Source organism: Aquarana catesbeiana, linkage group LG07 (assembly GCF_042186555.1).
Source record: "Aquarana catesbeiana isolate 2022-GZ linkage group LG07, ASM4218655v1, whole genome shotgun sequence".
NCBI classification, from domain to species: domain Eukaryota; kingdom Metazoa; phylum Chordata; class Amphibia; order Anura; family Ranidae; genus Aquarana; species Aquarana catesbeiana.
The window spans coordinates 107,206,178-107,222,891 of NC_133330.1; the positions used below are offsets into that span (position 1 = coordinate 107,206,178).

Here is a 16,714-nt window from a genome sequence, read left to right on the forward strand (position 1 = left end):
TGTAGGCAAGTCCGTTCGTTAGAAAGTCTGCTGCAAGTCCGCCGAAAGTCCGCCGGAAGTCTGTCGGACAGGCTGTCGGACTTTTGTAGACGAAAAGTCCGACCGTGTGTACGCGGCATTAGAGCTGTAAGGATGTGGAATTCACTTCCACAGGCAGTGGTTTCAGTGGGGAGCATCGATAATTTAAAAAACTTTTAGACACCTGAAGGACCACAACATACAGGGATATACAATGTAATACTGACATTGAAGCACACACACAGGTTGGACTTGAGGGACTTGTGTCTTTTTTCAACCTATTCAACCCAATTATGTAACTATGTAGGATGTATGAACACGGTCGGGTGTCAGGAGCATTACTATGCTAGCGGTCAAAAGGTTCGGAGTAAAGGCCGGGCTATCCTTAGCGGAATTATACATAGCCGTCAGGTGAGGAGCTAATATGTCTGCAAATTACCTATAGTAAAGTGCCGTGAAGCCATCAGGACCTGGCTTTTTGCCCACCTTTAACTCCTTAATGACTGCGCACATGACATTTGCATATCATTAGAGACCGTATTTACTGTTGTCCCCCAGGAAAGAGAAACAGCAGTTTGTACAAAACAATACTACATTTACCAATACAGTATGCAGCATTGGATACCTGTTGTGCTGCTTTGACCTGTCTACTGTATTTTGCTCACAGTCTGCTTCCCTTTCTCCTACCAGAATCCCTTTTTATACTGCCTTCCATCCTAGCAAGCATAATGACCTCCTACTCCTCTCTGCCTTGCCATAGGCCCCAAATCTCTACTGCTTTGACCACGATCAGTTACCACTTTGTCAACCTAATGATGATCCCCCTCTGTTATTTCTCCCATCCTCCCCACCTAATGCTTTGTGTACTCTCTCTCTGATCAGCTGCTACTCCTCTCACTTCTGTCTCCTTTTTCCTTGGTCTACAAATAGCTTATTTCATGTTTGTACATGCTTGGCTGCTTCTATTATTATGAGCAATAATCATCTCTATCACCTGTCCTTGTTCATCTCCCTTTCATCCTCCTCTCTCTTCTCCATAGTCCAAGATCAGTTCTGTCTGTGCCTCCTTTTCCAGTGTCCCACAGTCAGTTACATCTGGATAAGGAGTATTCACTGTGCTTAGGCTCTATAAAGCAGCTGGCATAAATTGCTGGTAACAATAAAAAGATAAAAGGAAAAAATATATCAGCGCTATAAAACAAATGAATCATAGAAGTTCAAAAATGTCCTCAGACCTTGGTATGTAAACAACACAAAAAAGTTCATATATCTTAGGAGTCACCCGAGGTGTATAATCAAACAGACTGAGGTGAGTAGTAGTATGTCCTCCACTGAACACCAACACACCGGGCCTCTTACCCCAAAATATGGACCACTAGGTTATAGGTGGTCAAACAGGCACAGGCTGGTCTCCTCTTCTCTCAGGTAATGTGCTAATGGATCCTGTATATCCCTCCAGGATGGTAAATCTACAGGACTCATGTATCAAAATAGGACCAGACAACTCCTCATGGTGCAGTATATCAAACCAGTATAAAAGTTTATTCCAGATAAATCAGAATACTTGCATTTAAAACGAGTAAAACAAGCGTGTCATAAGGTACGAATATTTCCATCCCACAAGATGGCTGTGGTCTGCGCATGTAGCGATGTGACACCAGATCCCAGGCTCTACCCTATGTGTTTCATACAATAAGGAACGTCGTCAGGGGCTTGTGGTATGATTCATTGAGGGGTACCAAATCTACCCAGCCTAAGTTACCCTGTTCATGATTGGGCACACATTTTCTAGTCCTATACTGATTCCAGTAGATATGGTACTATTTAGATTTGTATAGAATGTGTATACTTGTGCACATTAGGAAACAGTTTTGTAGCATATACATTAGCTGATATGTTCCTGTGATAAAAGTACACAGAATTATTGGGAATCAGGTGCACAGTTAGCACGAGAAAAAAAGAAGTGCTGAGAATAGCAACTGTTTATTTTTTACAGCATTTTAAACAAAAATGAAGGGTATGATTTCTGTGGGCATCAAATTTTCATTTAACACAATTGTTTTCTGGAACCATCACAATTCTCTGTACAGAGTAATCAGTTTCCTTTAGGAAGCTATAGATTTGCCATTATAACTCTGACAGTATCTATCTGTTTCACAGATGTCTCTGTTGTTGCTTAATCGTGGTAGCAATGTGAATGCACTCAGCAGGACATCAGAAACCCCACTACACATAATGGTGAAGAGAGATCGATTTGATTGTGCCATGGTTCTCTTAACTCATGGAGCCGATCCCAACTCCAAGGGAGAGCATGGAAACACCCCTCTCCACCTTGCCATGAAGGTAAAGCATACTCAGCTCTGTTGCTCTATTGCTTTAGGATAGTAGTATGATTCATATTCAGTATTGAAATTGAATCCACGCTCTTTTACATACTTTTCATAAATCTTTTAAAGAGTAAATAGTAGTTATAAGTCAAATTTTATACTTTTTTTTTTTTTTTTTTTTACACTGGCATACATACATTTTGTTAGTTGTTTATATTCTTGCTCTATTCTCATTGATTAAATTGAGTATATTACCACAGTAGTAATGTTCACTTGTCTTTGAATTCTATTGTATTTTTTTTTGGCTGCTACCTACTGTCGCATCTTTAGTTTGAGACGGAGTATGCTTTAAAATAGCAAAAAATAAAATAAAGTATAGCAAAGGTGCCAAAGCAATCTTGGCTGTCATCCAACCTTTTTGAACCTAATCTGGCAAGAGCAGGGTCCTCCTAATCCTCTTGTCCTAAACTGTATTGTAACTATACTTTCCCCATTATATTAATCTTATGTAGCAGTAAATCATTCATTTTAAAATACACATAGTTTGCTATGGATATATAAGGGTTAACATGTGGTTATACTTCTTTATCTCATGTGTTGTATGCATGGAAGCCATTTAAGACCTGAACACAGACATAGCTCCATTTTCACTGCACAGTGCAGGTCCGTATTCAAAAGGGCAGACTTGAAGTTGCTGGATTATTTTTTAATGGAACAATAAATTCTACTCTCTGTGCTGTTACCCATCTTGAGATCTATATGTATATATACCGTATTTATCGGTGTATACCACACGCCTCAATTTTAAGAGGGGAAATTTCATAAAGAACTTTGAAGCAAAATAAGGGTCAGTGCCCATCAATGCAGCCTTATCAATGCCCATCTGCAGCCTCACCATTGCCTATCAATGCAGCTTGAACAGTGCCCATCTGCAGCCTCACCATTGCCCATCTGCAGCCTAATCAGTGGCCATCTGCAGCCTCACCATTGCCAACCTGCAGCCTCATGTCAGATTACTGCTCCTTCGGAGGGGACGGGGAGGGGGGCGGGACGAGCGCCGTCAGATTACATAGAGCAAGAATATCCTGTTTACTCAGTGGCCTCTTTAATATGAAATCCTGCCTCCTGGACTGGCTTCTATGATGGACAGAACACTGGTCCAATGCCCGTCCAGGAGACTGGACTATGTATTACAGCTGCCGCCGAGTTAACAGGAGATTCTCGCTCTATGTAATCTGACAGCTCTCGTCCTGTCCCCCACCCTGTTCCCTCCGAGGCAGCCCAAATGCAAGTATCGGCGTATAACATGCTCACACTATTTGCATCCGATTTTCAGGGAGAAAATTTGGGTGTTATACCCCGATTGAATCCAGCGTGTGTGTATGTATATGTATATGTGTGTATGTGTATGTGTATGTGTGTGTGTATATATATATATTTTATTATCTCACAAAAGTGAGTACACCCCTCACATTTTTGTAATAATTTTATTATATCTTTTCACGTGGCAACACTGAAGAAATTACACATTGCTACAATGTAAAGTAGTGAGTGTACAGCTTGTAGGGCCGAAACAACTAATCAATTAATCGACAACTAATCGATTATGAAAATAGTTGTCAGCTATTTTCATAATCAATGAATCGGCCAGCAGATTATTTAGTCTGCATACAGAATGCATTATTTGTTTACATATCAGGAAATACAGTGCAGCACACATACAGCTCAGTAAACCGTCCATACTTGTCAGAAGACAAAGTGCAGCACACGTACAGCTCAGTACACCATCCATACATGTCAGTAAGTGCCTGAGAACTTGTGAATGTGTGAGGAGCAATGCCTCATGGGACATGTAGTCCTGGGCAGGAGGTGAGTGGTTCTAAAGTCAGAAGTTTTTTTTACCTTGCTATAGGGATACATACATATGTGCTTATTGCCTTGAGCTGCATACATAGATGCATGAATGGCAAGAATAATTGCATACCTGCATGATTGCATACCTGGGTACCTGCATACTTGCATACCTACAGGGTTGTATAGCGGTAGACCAACATTGTCTAGACCTGCATCCTTGTGGAACTGCGTATTAGTTTGTCTAATACAGTTACTTTATTATGTATCTGTTAGACTAGCTAAATGACTTAGAAGGGTGAGGCAGATACACGGCCTCAGGTTCAGTGGTCTGGCTATGTTCACGTCTCCTGTTGGACCAATGGCATCTAAACTTCTCATGTGAAAGGGCAAAGGTAGCCTATATTCCCTCTTCTCCGTTGAGGCTTTAGCCTGGGCTGCCCCCCTGTGGGAGAAGAATGATCCAGTGGTTTCTAGCCTGCCTGAAGCTCTTTCGGAATCTCTTTGAGGAACCGGGTCGGGTTTCTTCAGCAGCCAGTGCCCTTCTACTCTTCCAGTGCTCTTCAGTTTCGTATACTAACAACTGAGTTGAGCTGCAATATTGAGGTCTTAGTTGCAACATTTTTTCATGGCCTCTCTGACCGAGTGAAGGATGAATTAGCGGGAAGAACCATCCCCGCCGGTCTGGACAGTGTCATCTCCTTGTGTAACCAGATTGATATTCCCTTTAAGGAGAGGTCCCTAGAGAAAAGACGCCAGCACTTCTTTGTCTCTAGTCAGTCTGAGCTCCCCTCCCTTCGTCCTGTGGAGCATCTTCTGCCAGCTGAGGAACCTATGCAGCTGGGCCAGACCAGGCTATCCCCTGAGGAACGTGCTAGGCGCAGAACTCTGTTGTGGGGGCATGTTCGTGACTCCTGCTCGCTTCGTCCGGGAAACGCTCGGGTCTAATAATCTGGAAGGTGGAGTATTGGACCCAGAAATATCACCTTCTCGTCTTCTTCTTTCAGTGTCCCTTTATGTAGGTGCTTCCTCTCAATCGGTCTTGGCATATGTGGATTCCGGGGCTGCTTGCAATTTTATGGAGAACTGCATCTTCTATGAAGCTTACCCTTTCGCCCCTCACTATGCCAATGGTGGTCTTGGCAATCGATGGCACAGTTCTTCCAGGGGGGCCCTATCCACTTCCAGACTCTCCCTGTTAAGATGTCGGTAGGGATACTCCACCAGGAGTGGATATCCTTCATTATCCTACCTAAAGGCCTCAACCCCCATCATATTGGGCCTTTCTTGGCTACAGCTCCACTCTCCACATGTGGACTGGGCAGATATTGGCTTGGGGTCCCTCCCTGTTTCTCGTCCTGCCTACGCAAGGTTGCCCCCAAGGAGAGACTTCCGGTTGCAACTACATCTGTATCTTCCGCTCTTCCTGCTGCAAATAGCGATTTTTGGGATGTGTTATGCGAAAAATCAGCTGAGGTCCTTCCTCCGCACAGTCCCCTTGACTATGCTATCGACCTTTGTTCCTGGAGCAACTCTGCCTAGGGGCCGTACCTACCCTCTGTCCATTCTAGAGACCCAGGCCATGTCAGAGTATGTCGCTGAGAATCTAGTAAGGGGGTTCATCGGGAATTCCTCATCACCTGCAGAAGCAAGGTTCTTTTTTGTTGCCAAAAAAGATGGTATCTTAGGACCCTGCATTTACTATCGAGGCTTAAACGCGGTGACAATCAAAAATCTATACCCCTTACTCTTAATATCTGAACTATTCAACAGATTGAAAGGTGCCTCCATTATTACCAAGTTGGATCTCGGAGGTGCATACAATGTGATCCGGATACGGGAAGGTTACAAATGTAAAACTGTGTTTAATACTAGGGATGGGCATTACAAATACTTGATTATGCCTTTTTGTTTGTGTGATGCCCCAGCTGTGTTCCAAAACGTTGTCAATAAAATTTTCAGGGATCTGCTGTATCAATTTGTTGTCATCTATCTGGATGACATTCTCATCTTTTCAGAAAATCTGTCCACAGAAACCATGTCCGGATTGTACTTCAGCGCCTTAGAGACAATAGTCTGTATGCCAAGCTGGAGAAATGTTCTTTTGAATGTTCTGAGGTCCTGTTTTTGGGATTCTTTGTCTCTAGTTTGGGTCTTCGTATGCATCATGGAAAGGTCTCAGCCGTTACCAACTGGCCTCTTCCTGCCAGCCTCAAGGCCACACAGCGCTTTTTTGGGTTCACAAATTATTATAAGCAGTTCATTAAGAATTACTCTTCCATTGCTGCACCTATTATCGCCTTGACCAAGAAGGGTGCGAATGCCAAGGAGTGGTCCCCTGAAGCTGTCTCTGCAATTCACGATTTGAAACAGGCCTTTGCTTCTGGACCTCTCTTGAGGAGACCTAATCCTGGGGATCCATTTTTTCTTGAAGTGGACGCTTCTTCAATGGAGGTGGGAGCTGTGCTTCTTTAGTCCTTTGAGGAGAAAGGTCAACCACGTGCTTTCTCACATGCTTTTTGGTCCTCTCCACTCCTGTGGGCGGAATTCTCTCACAACAATCATGTAAACACCAGTTCTCAAAAGACACCCTTTTTTAGTTTATGGAAGACACCCTCAGCTCCCTCTTCCTATGACCTGTTCTCCAGACATTCCAGCTTTGGCTATGGCTCAGGAATCCTTCAATTCTATTTGGGGTGACGTTCATGATTCTCTTCGGGCAGCTGCTGGCAAATTCAAAGGTTTTGCTGACCTTCACAGGTGTAAACCGCCTTCTTTACAGCCAGGGGACAAAGTTTGGATTTCCACCAGAAACATCAAGCTCTGGGTTCCTTCTCTGAAGTTTGCCCCAAGATTCATTGGCCCGTACATTATAACTTCTAAACTAAATCCGTTTTGTTTCAAACTTCAGATTCCTAAAAGTCTCAATCTCTAACTCCTTCCATGTTTCCCTTCTAAAGCCTTTAGTCCTCAATAAGTTGTCTCGTCCTCTCCCTACCGCGGCCCCAGTTTCTGAGGATAATCAGGAGTACGAGCTTAGTCAAATTCTGGATTACCGCCTCTCTAAAGGCATTCTTCAGTACCTCGTGCATTGGAAAGGTTTTGGTCCTGAGGAGAGGTCTTGGATCACTGCATCTGATGCTTTTGCGCCTCGTCTTTTGAGGAGGTTTCATCTGAGGTTTCCCTCCAAGCCTGGGCCCAAGTGGGGGAGGGGGAGACCTTGTATTAGGGGGGGGAGGTACTGTCATGACTCTGCAGTAGTGTTCATGTCTGTTTGCTCACCTCTCTGTTGTGTTCAGTTTAGAGGCCAGTCGCTGTTCACCTGTATGCATAAGTAATCTTACCTCAAGCATGGCCCCACCCCAGCCTTTTTTTTTTTTTTTTTTTTAACAATCTGGAGTGCTTTATTAAGAGCAGTAATACAGTATAAAAATACATACTTTTGTGGAGTAGAGGACATACATGACAATAATTTGTTATTACATATGCCATATGTTCAATTTCAATTAGTATAGTACATATTAGACCAATACGTGTAGATTTGCATCAAGAAAGTTGTGCTTTGGAATCAGGTCCCATTAAATAAGAAAGGATGGGGGGAGGTAAAAAGGAAAGGGGATGGAAAGAATGAGGAAGGAGGGTGGGGTAGAATAGGAAAGGGGGATGGGGGAAAGAGGGGAAGGGGGGGGACCATATACAGCTGTAGCCAGGGAATTAAAAAGTTGTCCATGACAACCAAACTTTATCAAATTTCCAGGGGCAATCACGACTGATATACGTCAGTTTATATAATGGTAGGGCAGCATTAATTTTCTCTTCCCAGGTGGATAGAGCAGGGGGGGTAGAAAATGTCCATTCACATAGGATTTCCTTTTTGGCATAAAAAAGTAAATATGGGATTAGCAGTTTATTATGGTGGGATCTTTGTTCATCATCATGAATACCAAGTAACGCAATTTCAGGTGTCATAGGGACTGAGAGCTCAAGTCTAACATTTAATTGTTCAAATACCCAGACCAGAAGGCCACCAGGGCGGGACACATCCAGAACATGTGCATGTATGTACCCGGATGTATCCTACACCTGGGGCATCGGGGATCCCCATCAGGATATATTCTGGACATACGCATCAGGGTAAAGTACACCCTGTGCAGAAATTTAGTTTGTATGAGCTTATCTCCTGCAGAGATGACCAGTTTGGGACCATCTTCCTAACAACCTTCCCAGTCCTCCCTCTCCAAGGTTGGGATATCCACCCTCCACACTTCCCAGAGTCTATCCAATTTTTTTGTATCAATATGGAGCAGGGTACCATACAGTGCAGAGAGAGGCTTCGTTAGGCGATCGCTGGACAAGGAGTTCTTCCACCGGGTCCAACTGAAGAGTTGGAGGTGTGGGAAATTGGGCCCTAGCCGCGTGGCGAAGTTGTGCGGACCGGAAATACATCCAACCGGGAGCTCATAAGTCCTAGTTAATTGGGGTAGGGTCAGTAAAGTGCCTGCAGGCATGATATCTCTCAATGTTTTTATACCAAATCATGCCCAGACCTGGGGATCTGACACTGACCTAAAGTGAGGCAGATTAGGGTTACCCCATAGTGGCTGGACCGGAGACCAATGTTCTGGGCGAAAGAACCTATGTCCAGTCAAAATCCACACCTTTATCGTATTGGGGCTAGGAGATCCTCATATGCCTTCACCCCCCTATAGGCCAGATTTTGTAGTGCTTGCATCGAGCCCAACCGAGCCGCCTCCACACACGCACCGCAGCGTTCGAGCATTTTCCTTTAAACCACCAGTATACTGTAACAAGCATTGTTGCCCAGGAATATACCCGAAAGTTGGGAAGGGCCAAGCCCCCCAAATGCGTCGGTAGGCACAAGGTAGATTTTGCCAGTCTTGGGATAGATCCATTCCATATAAAGGAATTGACACATCCATCCACCTCCCGAAAGAAAGATGCCGGTATCCATACCGGACTGTTCCGAAGAAGATGGGTGAACTTTGGCAAAATAATCATCTTTAAGATTTTTATACGGCCTATAAGGTTCAGTGGGAGTCCAGACCAGGCTTGACATCTCTCCCTCAGGAAGCGGAGAAGGGGGAATATAATTAAGAGCATAATACTGGGCAGTATCTCTGGACACCCTAATCTCCTAGATATTTAAATTCCATGACCCATTGCAATGATGAGGGCCCTGCCGCGGCAATGGCCTGAGTGTCTAAGGGGAAGAGGACTGATTTGTTCCAATTTATCCGTATACCTGATAGGGAGCCGAATTTGTCAAATATCTCTAGGGCAGCAGACGGATATTCCTGCTTCATTTAGATACAGTAGGGCATCGTCCGCATAGAGGGATATCTTTTCCTTCAGATTACCAATCTGCATCCCCCGAACCTCCAAAGACTCCCTGACTAAAATCGCCAGGGGCTCTAAGGCCAGGGCACACCCCAGCCTTTAATTAGGAACACGATATTAACCTCTGCACTGCAAGCCAAGCCTTGCTGATCAATATTGTGTGTTTGGCTTCCGTGTACTCATTGCTATGTGTCCTACGTCTGATTCTGTTTACCGACCGTAGCTTGTTCTTGACTGTCCTCGTCTGCTTCATATCCTGACCTTTGGCGTGTTCTTTGACTATCCCTATCTGCTTGTTGCCCTGACTTTTTGGCTTATCTCCTGACTATATTGGTTGTCCCAGTCTGCTGCTTCCATTCTATCCTCCAGTAGTCTATCGTGAGTGTGAGCTGGGAGACCCTGGGGTCCTCGACCTGGAGCCAGACTGCAGCAAAGTCCATCTCCCCATCAGGGGCGCTGGTGAACACCCGCTGGCTCTTAGATTCCACGCCCTGGGAAATCTCATGCTCTAGCTCCCAGTGTGATCAGTTCTGGTGCTCCTGAGTACCTGCTTTCCTGAACCACCCAGAGCTCCATCCGCAGCAGTCAGCCGTAGGGTCCACTACCTCAGAAATGCACTCCTGACCCCAACGGAGTGCATCTGTCACCTGGCCTCAGGTGACCTGACAAAGTCCTTCTCAGGTGGCAGTTTCTATGATTGTGTCTCCCTCCCCTCAAGTGCATTGCTTTAGGACATCCCATATAGTCATTATTATGGTTGCTCTGTGTCCCGTGATGTATGATAAAGAAAATAGGATTTTTTCATAATACTTACCTGTAAAATCCTTTTCTTTGAGTACATCACAGGACACAGAGGTCCCTCCCATCTTTTTTGGGATATTTATTGCTTTGCTTGAAACTGAGGTACTTCCTTTGTAGGAGAGGTTATATAGGGAAGGACTTCCTGTTTGACTATCTGCCAGTGGCCATTCACCTATAGGTGGCGTATAACCCATATAGTCATTATTATACTGTGTCCCGTGATGTACTCAAAGAAAAGGATTTTACAGGCGAAAAAATCCTATCCACGGTTTAGGAGATTTTTACTAAAAAGCCGAGCACCGATGTCATTGGCGCATGCGCACTTTAGAAAGGGCACATCGTGCCGTTTCTAATGGGGGTTATGCCGTGACTGGCGGCACCCGTGCGCATGCGCGGGAGTGACGTCACGCGACTCCGGCCAGTCACAGAGCCGGAGTTTGTGGCCCTAGAAGGAAGAGGGTCGAAGATGGACGCTTCGTGCTAGGGGGGACAACGGAGACATCGCAGGCTTCGGTTTCAGGTAAGCGACACATAATGGGCTACTATGCGATGCATAGTAGCCCATTATGCTTTACCTTTGCAGGGTAAGAAAGAGGAAGTAAAACCCACCAGGATTTTCTTCCTCTTTAAAGGTGCTATTGATATGACATTTTTACCACATGTCAGTAACAACCTATGCAATCCATACATACAAAGAAACCAAAACAAATAAGTTCAGAAATATAGTATAGTATGTATATTATGTGTAATAAAATGGAATGACACAGGGAGGAAGTACTGAACAAGCTAACTGAAATATATTTAATACTTCAAGACGCCTCCTGTATGGAGAAACTAGTCGCATGCATTGCTCAGGTTTGATTTTGGCCCATTCTTCCACACAAATGGTCTTTCACACACCATCTTAAAGGTTCCGTGGGCCTCTTCTCTGAATTCTGATCTTTAGTTCTTTTCATAGATTTTCTATTGGATTCAAGTTTGGTAATTGGCTTGGCCATTCTAGCAGGTTTATTTCCTTTCTTTGAAACCAATTGAGAGTTTCTTTGGCTTTGTGTTTGCTGAAATGTCCATCCTCGTTTCATCTTCATCACACTGGTAGATGGCAGCAGATTTTTATCAAGAATGTCTTGGTACATTTTTCCATTCATCCTTCATTCAATGATATGAGGTTTGCCAGTACTATATGCTGAAAAACAGCCCCACACCATGATGTTCCCACCTACAAACTTCACTGTTGGTATTGGGGTGTTTTTGGGGGTGATGTGCAGTGCCATTTGACCTCCAAACATGATGTGTATTATGGCATCCAATGAGTTCAATTTTGGTCTCATCTGACCACACTATATTCTCCCAGTATTTCACAGGTTTGATTAAATGTTGTGCTGCAAACTTTAAACGAGCTTCAACATGCTTTCTCTTCAGCGATGGAGTCTTGCGTGGTGAGCGTGCATACAGGCCATAGCAGTTGAGTGCATTACATATTGTTTTTTTTAAAACAATTGTACCTGCTAATTCCAGGTCTTTCTGAAGCTCTCCACAAGTGGTCCTTGGCTCTTGGTCTTATTCTGATAATTTTTTTTTTTACTCCTCTGTCAAAAATCTTGCAAGGAGCACCTGGTCGTGGCCGGTTTATGAAATTATGTTCTTTCCACTTCCGGATTATGGCCCCAACAATGTTCACTGGAACATTCAGAAGTTTAACGTTGTGACGGTCTTAAGAGTGCTCTTTGCTTTTAACCATCATGAGATGTTTATTGTGTAACACCCTGGTAATGAGACACCTTTTTTATAGGCCATCAGTTGAGACTGAACCAGCTGATATTAATTTGCACTGACAAGGGGCAGGATTGCTTTCTAATTACTGATAGATTTCATCTGGTGTCTTGGCTTTCCATAGCTTTTTGCACCTCCCTTTCTTCATGTGCTCAATACTTTTTCCCTGTGTCATTCCATTTTATTACACATAACTTAATTTCTGAACTTATTTGTTTTGGTTTCTTTGTATGTATGAATTGCATGGGTTGTTACGAACGAGGGGAATATTTCATGTCAATAGCATCTCTAGAAATACATTTACCTAGAAAAATGGTGACATATTCAATACTTATTTTACCCGGTGTGTGTGTGTGTGTGTGTGTGTGTGTGTGTGTGTGTGTGTGTGTATATGTATATGTGTATATGTGTGTGTATATATATATATATATATTATAGTATCTCACAAAAGTGAGTACACCCCTCACATTTTTGTAAATATTTTATTTTATCTTTTCATGTGACAACACTGAAGAAATACATAAAACCAATGGCAATTAAAAAAGTCCAAAATGTCATGCGACTTCAAACTGCCATAGCAGCGCTCATGTCAATCCATCAACATATGACACGCTCTTATTAAATTCCTCATATAAGTGAAAAAAGTCCAATGAAGTGGTTTATGTGAGTGAATCAAATTCCTTATAGGTGATAAAAGTTCTTATATTCGTGCACCACACACCCAGGCTTGTCATCGCGTGAGAAGAAACTCGCCCCTTTGGGGTTAAACTCATCAGAAATCTGAAAAAATCAAGCGTCACAAACACATCTTATGTTGCCACTTCTCAGGAATATCCACTGGCTCTGCTGATATTCTTAGTGGGCATGGAAGGCTCCAGTAACAAGGGTCTCTCCATGTGTTCTGCTTAAGCATCTAAAAAGAGTCCATTTTCTGGAATTTACACAGCTTTTAGTTTATGACTGCCTATCTCATTTCTTGAGGTGCTAAAATGGCAGGGCAGTACAACCCCCCCCCCCCCCCCCCCAAATGACCCCATTTTGGAAAGTAGACACCACAAGGAAATTGTTGAGAGGCATGTTGAGCCCATTGAATATTTATTTTTTTTTGTCCCAAGTGATTGAATAATGACAAAAATTTTTTTTTTTTTACAAAAAGTTGTCACTAAATGATATATTGCTCACACATGCCATGGTTATATGTGGAATTGCACCCCCAAAATAACATTTAGAAAGCAATGGATACTTGTGCGCACACACAGAAGGATTTTTTAAAAACCGTTATAAGGGTGAATGTAACACAAGCTAATTAAAGCTAGATAGTAGCTGCCACAGATAAAGTGTTCACACACCAATTAGTAGGATGATTAAATAATGAATAGTGGCGCTAAACTAGGTGCTACATATGTGCAACTCTCGCCATACTAGGAAGGTCCAATAATTGAAGCTCCAGGTATAAAAACAGTCTATCCAATTAATCTTCCACCAATATTGTGCAAGCCAAGGTCACAGACAAGATCAATGATGCATCAATCAATGAATCAAGTAACTGCCAGATGGTCCCTCTAATAAGGATCGTAGGAGAAATAATTCCTAAACAACAGATTCCAATTGTTTTTAAAACAATAAAGATTCTTCAAAGTAGATACCTCAAAAAATATATAAAATATATCTCAAAAAATATTAAATAAAATAAAAACTGGAGAACTGGAAAAAAGTCAAATTTCACTACTACAAATCCAAAAGAAAAATTCCAATATGATTAAAAATATGATGGGGATCAAGCCCCGTTAAAGTGCTCAATAATCCCAGGGGGCGGAGCCAGCAGCTGATATGTGAGCAGCACTGAGACAGAGCTCCCTGCAGGACAACTAATCCTTCAGACATCCTGGGTGTCAGAGACACAGATTCTCCACACCAAAGCCTTCAATACCCTCTCTGGACCTGGCTGAACACGGCAGTATGGTTAAATATGGGCGAGCACCCATGGAATCCTCAGCAGACCGTCTCTCTCAGTATGCCTGGGGATCTCAAGATGGCCGCGGCCATGAGGCAGAGGAAAGACACCACAGCAATACACAGCAGAGCGGACCAGATAAATCCCCTTCTCACTCTGGCAAGGTAAGCCCACTGCCTCCTAGAACTAAGGGAATGAGGAAAGGACTCTCCCTGGATGGGTTACCACAGGAAGAAATGGGAGATATAATGCCAGAGGAGGGGGAGGGGGAGCCATCTCTGAAACAGATTATGGAAGCTATATGTACCTGCCAGGCCACACTGACTGAACACATTGATGGCATAAGGGCTGAGATGTCGTTTTTAAAGAATGATGTACAGAATATTAGAGAAAGGGCCACTGAAGCTGAACACAGAATTAGTGACCTGGAAGATGTAGTCCGCCCTTTGGAGAATAAAGTTCAACACATCCACTGTGAAGTGAATGCTCACACAGATAAGCTCAGTGATATGGAAGACCGCCAAAGGAGGAACAATATTCGCCTGGTTGGTTTCCCTGAGAAGGCAGAGGGCAAACAACCTGAAGACTTCCTTGAAATGTGGCTTAAGGAAAATATGGCGAACGATACCTTTTCACGCTTATTCGCCATAGAGAGGGCTCATAGGGTGCCATCTAAACCTCCCTCTCCTGGGTCTCACCCGCGTCCAATGATAGCCCGGATTCTACATTTTAGAGACCGTGAAAATATCCTTCGCGCTGCCCGCACTATAGGAGACTTGCAATTTAATGGTAACCGAATTTCAATCTACCCTGACTTTTCTGCTGCTACACAGAAACAGAGAGCCAGTTTTGTGCATGTCAAGAAAGGACTCAGAGATCTCCAGCTGGCCTATAGCATGTTGTATCCTGCAAAACTGAGAGTGGTGGATAGGGGAAAAGTTTCCTTCTTTAGCTCTCCCATTGAAGCCTCTCGCTGGCTGGACACTAGGGGGCGCAATAGCCCTGAAGATAGACACTGAAAGAAAGACACACATCCTTTTGATGGATGCCACTGCAGCATACCTCTCCAATCTTCTTTTGCTTATCAGTCATGAGACTCAAAATAGTGTCCTTGAGCTCTGACACCTCAACTACACCGTGCTTGTCCTGCTCGGTTCTACATGTTGGTTCAAAGTTCATTCTACTAAATTTCTCTTGGATACAAGAGGTTTTTTTCTCCTTCCTTTTATTATTTTAAATTTTTATTATTATTATTTTTTTTTTTTGGGGGGGAACTTTATTATCTACTCCCCTGAGTATATTACTGAACTGTGTATTGCCGGTAACTTGTACTTTTAAGATCCTTTTATACAGAAGAAGAGGAGGTTTTTTTTTTGTTTTTTTTTTTTTTTTTGTTTTCTATTGGCTACAGAAATTGTTTCCCTAATACATACAGGGAGGGCAGGGGGCGGTGGTTCACTCTTTTTGTTCTTCCCCTTACCACCGCAAGATTCATTACAAACTGGTAAGCAGTGGGTCCCCCCGCTGAAGAACTATAACTTCAGAAGTTGACCACGATCTATGACCCTCTGAGGTCATCCATTATTGTTATAGTTATGGGATATGGGCGCACGGCATGTTGGGGCTGTGTGTAGGGTGGGAAGGGAAGTTATGCTCTGTTGGTTCGTGCTGTGTGCTGTTGTCTCTCTCTGTTTTAGTCCTCACAGATTGAAGTGGCTGGCCAAAAGCTGGTTAGCCGATGCTCTCCTAGGAAGCGAGTCCTGGTATCACTCCTCTTTCAATGGCGGGTAAGATAAATATATTATCATGGAATGTCCGTGGTATGAACTCAAAGATAAAGAGGTCTCTTGTCTTTGACTTTATCCGAAGATATAAACCCCATATTGTCCTGTTACAAGAGACACACCTACAGGGGTCCAAAGTCATGGCGTTAAAGAAAGCTAACATTATGAGGGTCATACATGCTGAATATTCAATGTATTCTCGGGGAGTGGCCATCCTGGTTACTAAGAAAGCAGCGGCACAAATTATACAGGTCAAATCAGACCCTAATGGTAGATATGCCATATTAGTGTGTCAAATGTTTGGTATATGTTTAACTTTGGTGTGTGTGTATGTTCCACCACCGTTCTCCTTCCAAGTACTAGAAAGCATTCTAAATGAAACTGTGAAGATAGCACAGGGCCCGCTATTGTTAATGGGCGATTTTAATGTAGTGTCGGATGGGGATCTTGACAGGCATGGATGTGCCTCTGGCGTGCGCCACACCCTTTCATCCTGGCTCGATAGTTATGTACTTATTGATGTATGGCGTCGCAATAACCCAGGAGTCAGAACGTATTCATGCCACTCGGAAACTCATAAGACACTGACTAGAATAGATATGCTCCTGTCCTCCATGGATGGTCTCCAAATTATATCCGGGGTCAGGTATCTTCCTAGAGCTCTGTCGGATCACTCTCCAATGGAAGTCACATTAAATTTGAATGTGCCCATTGGAAGACGACAATGGCGCCTAAAAACACAATGGTTACAGGAGGAATACGTGACACATGGCTGCAAGACGGCTATTAATCATTACTGGAGGGAGAACGGTGCTGAGACCTCGATACATAATCAATGGGAGGCTTTT

General features: G+C 43.4%; 1 protein-coding gene across 4 annotated transcripts in view; it reads left to right on the forward strand.

Annotated features, from left to right (window-relative positions):
- Window positions 1-16,714, forward strand: part of PLA2G6 (phospholipase A2 group VI) — a 256,973-nt gene that overhangs the window by 81,267 nt on the left and 158,992 nt on the right. For all 4 annotated transcript variants that reach the window (XM_073592600.1, XM_073592601.1, XM_073592599.1 and 1 more), the window contains exon 7: window positions 2,179-2,361. In XM_073592600.1, the coding sequence (XP_073448701.1) occupies window positions 2,179-2,361 (183 nt within the window). The remainder of the gene's footprint in view (window positions 1-2,178; window positions 2,362-16,714) is intronic.